This window comes from Chenopodium quinoa, unplaced genomic scaffold (genome assembly GCF_001683475.1).
Source record: "Chenopodium quinoa cultivar QQ74 unplaced genomic scaffold, ASM168347v1, whole genome shotgun sequence".
Classification (NCBI taxonomy): Eukaryota; Viridiplantae; Streptophyta; class Magnoliopsida; order Caryophyllales; family Amaranthaceae; genus Chenopodium; species Chenopodium quinoa.
The window spans coordinates 1399126-1410883 of NW_018743942.1; the positions used below are offsets into that span (position 1 = coordinate 1399126).

General features: G+C 32.8%; 1 protein-coding gene across 1 annotated transcript; it reads right to left on the reverse strand.

The window, feature by feature from the left end:
* Window positions 1–2259: 2259 nt before the first annotated feature.
* LOC110688830 (EEF1A lysine methyltransferase 1-like) lies at window positions 2260–9692 on the reverse strand. The gene is made up of 4 exons (XM_021865585.1): window positions 9174–9692; window positions 7407–7565; window positions 6359–6440; window positions 2260–2565 (listed from the first exon to the last, which is right to left on the reverse strand). Exons 1-4 carry the CDS (start codon window positions 9540–9542, stop codon window positions 2414–2416), a joined length of 762 nt encoding a protein of 253 aa, XP_021721277.1. The 5' UTR covers window positions 9543–9692; the 3' UTR covers window positions 2260–2413.
* Window positions 9693–11758: the final 2066 nt, after the last annotated feature.

Sequence of the window (11758 nt, forward strand, 5' to 3'; positions counted from 1 at the left end):
CTACACAAACACAATATAATCCAATTGCTCAAAATTATCATAAGTATCAAATAAACACAATGTTTTCCATTAGCTCAACCTCCAGCTCATCTAATTCTGATTAATATGTAGAATTTGATCATTTAGTTGACAAATGTCACAACCCATGTACCAACTTTGTTTTCTAACCAAACACAAGTCCAACCCGTATTTGAAGTTGAATGTGTTCCGGAGCGTAGAAGGGATACAGATAGAAGAGATGGGGAAAAGGGGCATGTACAATTATTTAATGATTACTTTTGTGAGTAATTCAGTTTATAGAGACAAATAATTTCGACGTAGATTTCGAATGCAACGACCTTTGTTTTGTAGGATTATGAACAAGGTGGTTGAGGGGGATCAATTCTTCCAGCAGTGTAGGAATGCAGCTTAAAGGCTTGGGTTATTATCACCGTTGCAGAAATGCACCGTTGCGATTAGAATGTTGGCGTACGGTACCTCTCCGGATGCCGTGGATGAATATATAGGCAGTGACAAAACAACCTCCCGGAAGGGATTGCAACATTTTTGTCAAGGGGTAATTACACATTTTGAAGTTGAATATCTCAGAAGTCCCACACACGAAGATTTAAGGAGAATCTTGCATCAAAATGAAATGCGAGGTTTTCCCGGTATGATAGGTAGCATTGACTACATGCATTGGGAGTGGAAGAACTGTCCTATGGCTTAAAAGGCCGGAATAAAAATGCAACCCTCATTCTAGAAGCCGTTGTAGATCAAGATTTATGGATTTGGCATGCATTATTTGGATTCCCTAGATCTTGTAATTATCTTAATGTCCTTTACCGTTCTCCGGTATTTGATGATGTTCTTCATGGACGGGCACCTCCAATTTATTTTTCCGTGAACGACCATGAATGGGTTATTACTTAGCAGACGACATTTACCCAAAATGGGCTATTATTCAAGGTGTAACACTTCCTCAACTTCAGAAGGATAAATTATTTCCTGACAAACAAGTTGCGGCTCAGAAGGACGTTGAACGAGCTTTTGGGGTTTTAAAGGCTAGGTTTGCCATTTTATAATAACCCTCCCTTGCATTAACGAAAACATTTTGTGTGACATAATGAAAGCTTGTATCATTATGCACAACATAATTGTCGAAGATGAAAGACACAACTATATTCGGGCCAAAGTTTTAACAAGGTACTATGAACAAGATCGGCCGCAAATTACAAGACCAACTACAACTGCTACAGTTAACAACAACAATCCTTTTGAATTCAATGTTGGCCGACCCTTTAACGTTGATTTCGACACGTATGTCCAAATTGTCCGTACATGATAGAGACACTCATGTTTAATTAAAAGCAGATTTAGTAGAACATATTTGGGAAAAATATGGCTCTATTAATGAGTAAAAAATTCAATTGTCGTATGATAACAATTTAATATAGTTTAATGTTATCATACGTTAATAATCTAATTTCGTTAATTATTTTGGTTTGTAGTATGTATTAAATGTAATCGTAAGCTACAAATTTAGCTTATGTAATTGTTCGGTGTACGATATTTTTAATGACTAAAATATAATGTAACCGTACAATAATAATTGTTCGACGTTAAAAGTTACAATATTATTAATTAATATTTAATAATTCTTTCAAAAAAAAAATTAATATTTAATAATTGTATTAATTTAAATAATAGTATAATTGTAATTAGTAGCACTAAAACTTCATTAACCAAAACATAATTAATAATAATACGGTGATGTGTAAGAGAGAAAAACATTGGTGGGGTATGTGAAAAAGTAGGAGAGAGAATGATAAGCATTTTTTAATCACTAGTGGGGTAAAATATGATTACCAAATATGCTCACCAAAAATGCTCATGAGTAAATTAAGGTGGGAAGTGAGAGAAAGTGGCTAGAGAGAGAATGAGCAAATTTTTTTTTGCTCACTGATGTGAGTGCTCTAACTATATTAAAGAATAATGAATAACCAAAAATCCAAAATTGTTAGATTGCAAAGATGGTATGACTTATTATTCATATTCCAATGGACCCGAGTTCAATTCTCTACATATGTGACAGTGGCATCTTCTTGGTGGAAAATGAAGATGGGTGGGTGACACGTAGAGTGTATTCTTGATTAGGAACGTTTTGATGTTGTGATCGGATCATTAGTGCCCATTTATAATAGATCTGGACTCACAAATCCGTGTTATGTGCTGATCATCAGAGATCCATTGAATTCACAGTTACTGAAATTCAAACCGTAAAACAAAATCCCTTAGCTGCATTGCTACCTTTTCTTTGGGGAGGGGGTCGACAGTTTAATGCATAACAGCGATTAATAGTGCTACAAAATTTCTTCTAAACTGCAGTACAATGTATTGGCTATAAGTTTGAGTTATGAACCTGTCACATATTTTACTCTTCCAAATCCCAGCCTCCTAACCTTTCACCAGGGTTGTAATTGGTGTAAACTCTGAACTCATTCCCGAGTTTGCTTGAGTGCTCCGGACGGAAACCACAGGGATGCAGTCCCAAGAACTTGGACGCCCTATCTCTCTGAACCTCTCCTGCACACAAAATGAATACTCAATTGTGTTTGTTATTGAATAAAAATAAAGGGAGCCACATGCACGTGCTGCCAAGCCACTCAAGGCTCAACTCAGTCAAACTCGGTTCAAGAGCTTCACAAGCAAGCTGAACACATCAAAATTTGGCTTAAAAATTTACAAGCACTTAAATTAGACTCAAAAATTAGATGCCTAAAAAAAAGCACTTAAATTAGACAAGGAGATTCTCATTGGTAGCCAATCATTTTCCGGATTGCCATTGATAACCTTAAACTTTTACAATTTGTCACATGTGACATTAGAGATGGTTTGTGGTTAAATTATCAGTTATATCTATCATATACCAAGGTTAACTTTATCAATGAAGTGATTTAAAAATAAATAAATAAACAATAAACCTCCTACCAAGTCAACCCCGCATAACCACATTCCCCACCCATTCTCTTTCTCTCTCCTCCATCCCCATTCTCCTTACAAAAAAAGCACTAGTTAATCAAGACATGCTCATCATTATTGCTTCAAATGATAGTATAACACTCAAGCTACTAGCTAGGGTCAACCCTTATTCACAACAATGGAGGGGAGTTATAGAAGCTATTTAAGGCTAATTCCCAATTTAATATCCCTTTAAGGTTTGGATCTTAATATGAAGGTTGACCAACAATAGCATTAAAGAGAGAGAGAAAGTGATAGAGGTTGGGAGAGAGTGGTGACTACTGCCTATAGTGGAGGTAGAGGATGACATAAAATTGGAGGAAGTGGGCTTGTATTTGGGTGGTTAAAGAGTCAAAAAAAGGTGGAGATTTTGGATGTTGGTGTGAAATACTGAAATTTGTTCATAAGCACATCAAAATTGTTTATAATAGGTGATGGTGGGATTTTTATGATCGGAGTTGGGTTTTGAGGGAGAATTTGAGCTTGGGGAGTGGTGAATGGTGATGGTTAGTTGTTTTGGTGAGCTATGGGTGGAGGAAGAAAAGACGGTGGGGATATGATGGGCGTGACAATTTGGTGGTGGGTGTGACAGAATTGGAGAGAGAGGTGGGGTTTAATAGTGGAAAGGGAAAATCAATGTTATTAATGAAGGAAAAGCTGAGATTTGGGGTGAGAGGGAAATGAGGGATTAAATAGAGGGTAAATGATTTAATTCTAGTTAGTTGCAGTTGGACTTATAATGAAGGACAGAAGGTTAACCCAAAGATAGCATTAAAGGGATGGAGTAACATAGGTCGAGGAGAGAGTGGTGGCTATAGTGGGACAGTGGGAGGTAGAAGATGATGCAAAATTAGAGGAAGCGGGTATGTATTTGGGTAGTTAAAGGGTCAAAAGAAGTGGAGATTTTGGATGTTGATGTGAAATTTACTCATAAGCACATCAAAATTGTTTATAATAGGTGATGGTAAGATTTTGAGGATCGAAGTTGGGTTTTGAGGAGAGAAAATTTGGCCTTGGGGAGTGGTGATGATTGGTAATCGTTTTGGTGGGTTGTGGGCAGAGGAAGAAAATAAGGTGGGGGTATGAAGGACGTGACGGTAGTGAGTTCAGTGCAGGAGAGAGGTGGGGGTTTAATGGTGGAAAGGGAAAGTCAAGATTATTAGTGGTGGAAAAGCTGAGATTTGGGGTGAGACTGTGAGAGGGAGGTGAAGTTATCAGAATCGGGATTCTACTTTGAATCGGTCAGTGGGGTAGAATCGAATCGGTAAAATCAAACCGTAGAATCGTACGATTCTACCAAAATGTAAAATTGGGCATCAAAATGTAACAAATGACTACATAGTACATACATAATTTTATAGTAATGATAATGATAATAATATATGTTGTTAATAACATAATATTTACATACAAACATAAAATAGTTTTTCAAGTAATTTCGCACGCGCATAACTCAAACAATACACTATAAACTATAAAGTCGGATTATTGGTACACATTCTTAACCATGAGAGTACACGACAGTTGTTGTTAAATTATGAAAAAAAATAACGTTGTTGACTCGTAAAGTTGTTTTCCCTAAACCCATGCATAATAAAAAAAAAAATCCAATAATGATAGAAAACTAAGTGTCAAGTTAGTTCATTTAACGAGATAACTAAAGAATGACAACTACAACAAACTCATGCTATAAAAGTGATTTTTATATGCCCAAAGTTGAGTGCATGAGACTCATGAATACATTTATGCATGCCCACAAAATTTAAATGGTTGGATAGAATCTTAAAAGTTATTTAAATTGATGTTTCATAACTTTATTATGATTTAAATTGAATAATATGTAAGTCATTGACTAAAGTTAGGTTCAACTATGACACCCTTACACTCTTTAGTCTATAACATAAAATATATAAATGATATAGGTACGAAACCAATTCTATTAGAGAGTAGACTTCAAGAGCTTTCCAATGACATATTATAAGCCTAATTCCGAATTCGGAATCAAAAGTTATGGGTTTCGAAAAATCAGGTTTTTTACAGGAATAGAATCGTAGAATCGGTACCGCTTCCACCGATTCTAACCGATTCTACCGATTCTATGAGCGATTTTACAGCATAACGATTCTACCAGCAATTTACATCGTTTAGGTGGATTAGGATCGTGGAATCGTACGAGTTTAATAACATTGGCGATTTTAATAACATTGGCGATTTTAATAAAATTGGCAATTAGAAATATTTAACCAATCTCATTCATTAATGCTATATTATGTCAAGATAAAAAATACAAGCCTACCAATGATAATTCGAAATAAGTTTGCTACCAATGATAAAAGTCAAAAGCAAAAAACTACCATTAAAAATTTCCCTAGTAGGCATTAAAACCACGGTGTATAAATTAGATAAAACACGAGTTATAACTTCACTCAACAATAAAAATATAACTAATAGCATATTAATATCATGTAATCTTTTGTTATTGAATATTTTTGTGTTTTTATTATTAAATAACTTTTTCTTACTAATGTTTTGATAATTATTTTAAAAAAAATTATATCAACAAATGGATATGGGTAGTTAATAACTATTAGCAATTTTTGTTAGCTATAGAAGTTTCCATCTAGAATGAGGGACCAAAGTGCAACCTTTGAAACTAAAGGGACTAAGTTGCCACTTTGGGCAAAAGTTGGGGAACCTATCTTTATCTCTACTCGCATAAGATTAATTGTAACATTTAAAATTGCAAGAGCATGTGTTTGGTTGAAGCTTTACTCAAGCTTGAGTAAGGTTATGATCCAAGCCAAAACTGAAATTTCCAAGCTCAACAAGTATGGACATAGTCAATAGCCTTTAATCTCTAATCTAAGTTGTTTGGTGAGCCAACTAGCCAAGCTATCCCAAGTCAAGGTAAGTCCAGATTATTTAGGCCAGCTAGGAATCATAGTAACTAAAGATATGACAGCCTATTGAATATTGATACAATCAAACAAGAAAATAAATTAGCATGCAGAATTCTAACTTGCTATGTTTATTATGGAAAAATTATATGATACTTTTCTTGTTTTAGCATCAAAGCACATTCATGATATCTTCAGTTCAACAATTGAAAGTATATAGTGGTGAGGCCTAAGAAAACAAATAATTTAGTACAAACAGAAAATCTTCAAATAAAAGCTACTTGTATAAGATTAGTAGTTGGTGCCCAACAGAATTATTTGCGAAGGAGATTCAATACTTTCAGAATAAGGCTATGCAACAGAAACCAATCAGCTAGAATAACAGAACAGACCAAGTAAAATCAATTACTAATATGAAAATTGTGGTCACATAATAAGTAACATGTCATGGAGAAACTTACCAGTGAGCAGGAGCAAGAAATTTTTCTCAGGTTTAGCAAGAAATGGAATTGTTAGAGCAACTTTCTTCAAGCATTCCTCACTCTTCCTCAAAAAAAGAGAAAATAAGCAGATGTAAGCAGAATGTGAGTGCACTAAGACATCAACTTTAAAGCATATGTAACTTTTTTCCACCTTGACACGAAAATATGCCCTACTTTACTTTCTATTAAATAATGGCAACCCAAAATCTGTGATGTTTGATTATTGACATAGTGTTCTCTTCTCCTAAATTACACTTATCTTATTAACCCGAACTTAACTTAATAGAACTTAAAATCCCTTATATTATCTTATATATATTACTTTATCTTATTATTGGACTTATTAGACCTTATAGGAACTTACCAACTCATACAATTTTTTATTTTGTTTGTTTGCACTTATCAACCATCACCTAAACTTACCTTATTTTTATCTTATTAGCACTTATCTCATGTAAACTTATTAGACCAAAAATAAGTTTCAATATGGTGAGGATAATTTAGCCTCATTTCTTAGGAGTATTAAGCTATTAACAGATGAGAATGCTGTAGGGGATAAATAATAGGTAGTGGTGGACTGGTGGTTGTCCATAAATTAGAAGAATAAACAAAATTTCCAAATTGCATAACAGCTTTCATACCCTAGACTAGTGCCAGCAATGTATCTTAAACCCACATAGGAATTGAGTAAAATTATCTGATTGAAGAAAAATGCAATGTGAGAGAAAAACATACTTCATCTTATTTTAAATATGGTAACGTTTACACTTTTAACACTATTCAGATATTACTATTTAATTACATAATTCATTCGTAAGGAAAGAATGAAAGATATAGTCATGTGGGTCTTGTTAGATACATTTCGATGTATGCTTTCGCAATATCAACTTTTTATGATTTTATTATTTTATAAAAAAACATTTAAGGTTGAATTGTGCTTAGGGAAGTGCAATTCCCCTCCAGGTTGTCATATCAAAGGAACAAAGGAAGTATAATTTAGTCGAAGTTTAAGCAACGTAATCCTTACCAAATAAGGAGGATCCGCAACTATAATCTGGTAAGCGTGCTTCATTGTTTGTGGCAAATCTTCTGGTAGGTTGTAATCGTAGAATGTAAAATCATTTCCATATTGCTCAAAACGTGTGTCATATTCCAAAAGTTGCACAGACATAGTTGGATACAATCTCTGAAATTTATACAGTAATACATTGAGAAATTACAACTAGATGAAGAAGCAAAAATAAGTGGAACACACGGCAATAAATCATCATAGCAGTATAACACCACCATACAACAAACAAGGACATGTAATAACCCTCAAACAATGTATTAGTGAAGGATTTAAGTTCCTTGGATACATCTCAAAAACAACTATTAAGAAAATCCATAAGTGAGACACTCAAGAGGGAATTTATAATTTAGACTGTAAAGGCAGCAACCAAAAAAGAAACAGAGCAAAATCATGTTTGAAAAAAAAAAAAAAAAAAAAAAAAAAAAAAACTTTCACTGAGTCTATTTTCTTATTGCTTGTAATTAAAGTAGACATGAAGCACAGAAAGGAAACTATTAACATGACAAGTTGACAACCAACTAATATAAAACCTGAAACAGCAAATAGTCTTGGTTTCTATGGCTTCAAATTCAGGAGGCAGGAAGTGGAAGACATCGTAATTCATAAATCTGCATTCAAAATCCATAGAAAGAGTTGCATTAAACCTCTATTGCTCTTGCTCCCAGTCAATGAGGGAGATAAAGCACTCAGAAACTTTGGTATACTAAGCCCTTTTATATAGAGTCCTAGTTAGAACAGTTTACAACAAATAAGATACAATACCTTTGTGGTTGTTATGAGAAAATCCTATGTCACACTTTGCTGCATCAATTTCTCTAATTTTATACAAAAATAAAAACTTTTATGGAGGAAAGCTTTCAACCACTGAATACGGACTGACGAACATGAGTGAAAAGACTAAAGAACGACATGGAAAGTAACAAAAGTCTGATTTGAGCAAAAGAAAACCATGATTAGCAAATAACAAGGCAAGAAAGCAACACTACAGAAGAATTCTGGTACAGGGAACTGTTGAAATCAAGCTTTAAAAAACAAACAAATAAATAGCGAAAAGAAATTACAAATACTGAATTATGACCTCTAGAAACCTTCTGAAACCTAGGATAACTGGATTCATCTTTAAACCTTTCCTGATCCAAAAAACAAATTCATCACCAACAATCCCTAATTACCAAGCTATCATCTCCTGTTACATTAGCATGTTAACTACCTACCTCTCGGTTTTACGTCAACCAATCTCACCACATACCTAGGGCATCTGAACCACTTGTGAATTGTATGAACCAACATTTTGCTTTGATTCACATTTCTGAATCCAAAACACGAAATCCCAACCTCAGCATAAGCCTTAAGGGCAGCTCATTATAGCAATTCAAACATGTTTAGGTAATACTTCCATAATTCTTCATACCCCTAATTAATCCATTCGCACACTAAATTCATCAAACCCTTATCATTTGGGGGTGAAATAGCATTACGCGGGCATTACCACTATTTATTATCACCTACCAAATGGGCCGTAAGAGTATATAATTCCCATCTCATATTGTATTATTTTCAGCACAAAACACAAACAATTCATACAAAGAAAAAAAAACAGCAAAATTACACAAAATGCATCATAATTCATAATCAAGACATTCCAAACAAATAAGAAAAAACCCAGAAATCAAACAGCAATAATAATTAGAAAAAAAATAATGGGGTATACAAATTGAGTACCTTAAGATAAATAAACAAAGTGGGGCAAGAAATGCAAGCAACAGAAGGAAGAACATCAGGGTCCTCACTATTCAATTGAGAGAAGAGAGAGAAAACTTCAGAAGCAACAGTAATGGCGGTTTGAGGGGAGTACCAAAACTGACTCAACCGCCAATCTTCCGACAACAATGGTAATTCAATTTCACCATTGTTTTCTTCTGGTTTTTCTTCAATTGTTCTAGAAATCGATTGTGAAGCTAAAAACTCTTTGAGTGCATCCAAAGCGAAGGGACTAAGAGTTGGTGAATCGTCATCTTCTTCTCGTTGTTCAATTTTCAGAGTTTCAGATTGAATTTTGGGTTGAATTTCATGGTTTTGAGTTGAATCCATGTTTAATTGTGGGAATTAGAAGAGTGAGGAAAGCAAAGATATGAAATAGAAACTTGAGTTTCTTCAGCAACGTTTATTTTCGAGAACAGGTTGTGGCGGCTGGCTATTCGGATCTGTGGGTTTAGTTTGAGTTTGGGTCACTTTCGACATGATTCTAGTGAATCTTGAATGTATTCGCTCTATTTCGCCGATAAGTCTATTGTGCACCCTGGTTCATCTAGGATAACTGGACCACGATTGTTCAGATTTTATTACTACTAAATTTAAAAACATGGACGTGGTGCACTGTTTGAATTTTTTTTTACAAAATGTTCAAAATTTGCAATTGTTCAGATTTTTTTACAAAATGCTTAAAAGTATAGGCGTACATCAAGATTGTTCACATATTTTTTACTAAATGTTCAAAATTTGCGAGATTCAAATTTTTTTACTTAATGTTCAAATTTTGCAATTGTCCAAATTTTTTTACTAAATGTTCAAAAGTATAGGCGTGATCATTGCAATTGCTCAGACATTTTTACTAAATGTTCAAAATTTGCGATGTTCAGATTTTTTACTAAATGTTCAAAATTTGCAATTGTTCAGATCTTTTTACTGAATGTTCAAAAGTATAGGCGTGGTACATTGCGATTGTTCAGATATTTTCACTAAATGTTCAAAATTTTTGATATTCAGTTTTTTTTTTAAATGTTCGAAATTTGCAATTGTTCAGATTTTGTTTACTAAATGTTCAAAAGTATCAGGTAATTGATCATAATAGATACGAATTGATCGATCGAATTAACTTCAACAAATTCAATTGATATTAGAACCATGATTTCATCTACAAATTCATCTCAAAATCAAAAAAATACATACAGATTAATGAGAACAGTAAAAACAATCAGGTAATCGATTACGAATTGAAATCAATCTAATTAGCTTTCACAAATTCAATTGATATTAAAACAATTATTTCATCCACAAATTTATCTCAAAATCAAAAAATTAATTAATATTGATCATATTGAGTTCATAATAACAAACCTAGATTGATATCTTTGGGAATTTTAAATTGTTCCATCACATTAAATGCAGAAATTTAATGGGAAAAAAAAAATCAAAGAACAAAGGAGAGAGAAAATAAGAATTTAAAAAAAAAAAAGAAAGAATAAAGTAAATTCAATAAATAAATAAAAAGAGATTAGATGAGAGAGAGAGAGAGTGTTTATGTAAAAAAAGGAAACAAAATTTTGTAAAGATGGTGGGTAGGAGTAGAAGAGAATGAAGTTGTGTTTCATTTATATAAGGTGTTTTAATAGGGGTCTAGCTATTTTAAATGAACTAGGGTTCATAGAAGAATTTGTACTATTTCGCATTAGAGTACCAGTTGGCTATTGGTGCAGTGGTGATTGAAGTTTCACTAGATCGCATGTTCAATCCTCCGCAATAGTAATTGGAATGGGTTTGAAACCTAACCACCTAAAGTTGAGCCCTAAATTTAAATTAGTACAAAGGGTGAATTGGGTGAAACACCATAAGTTTCGCAATAATTAAAGTTATATTCTCTTCACCTTTATTTTTTAGGAAATTCCCATTGGTACTCCCGTTGTTTTGACTTTTTCCATTGATACACTCTTAAATTTTTGATGATATTCATTTTTTTTTGTTTTTTTTTTTACTAAAAGTAACTTATTTTTTTCTTAAATAAACTTATTTTAGCTTAACTTAAATTATTTTTTTGAACACTATTAATTAAAAATGAAGAGAATAAAGGCTTAATAATAAACTAAATGTACTCTATATAAAATTCAAATTTTGGTCTCATCTCTATAAGTTGAATTTTTATTTTTTATTTTTTATTTTTTTTTAACATGAAATTTGTTGTTTATTGATCTGGAATTACATATAGTAAATATTATTATTTTTTTTTATTTTTTTCAAACAAAATAGTAATATTATTGTATAAAGGTGAAGAAACAAGACCTAAAATTTAGGTTTATGCTATTTGCCTTATTTTTTTTCTAGTTCTATGTGCATGCATTGTGTGTATTATACTCTGTATTTTCAAATTAATCCAACATCACAAAAATAACCCAAATTGAAAATTCTGCTTAATCAAAATTAAGTTAAAACTTAAAATTATAACCAGACTAATAAATCAAACAAATACGAGTACACAGTTATAGTTTGTCTAATGTGTGTGAGTGTGTCCATGAGAATATGCAATGTTAGCA

Coding starts and splice junctions, on each gene's coding strand:
- LOC110688830 (XM_021865585.1), bottom strand. CDS start 9,542: ATGGATTCAACTCAAAACCATGAAATTCAACCCAAAATTCAATCTGAA. Junction 7,566..9,173: donor CTTTGTTTATTTATCTTAAG/GTACTCAATTTG, acceptor TATAAATTTCAG/AGATTGTATCCAACTATGTC. Junction 2,566..6,358: donor TTTCTTGCTCCTGCTCACTG/GTAAGTTTCTCC, acceptor TTTTGTGTGCAG/GAGAGGTTCAGAGAGATAGG.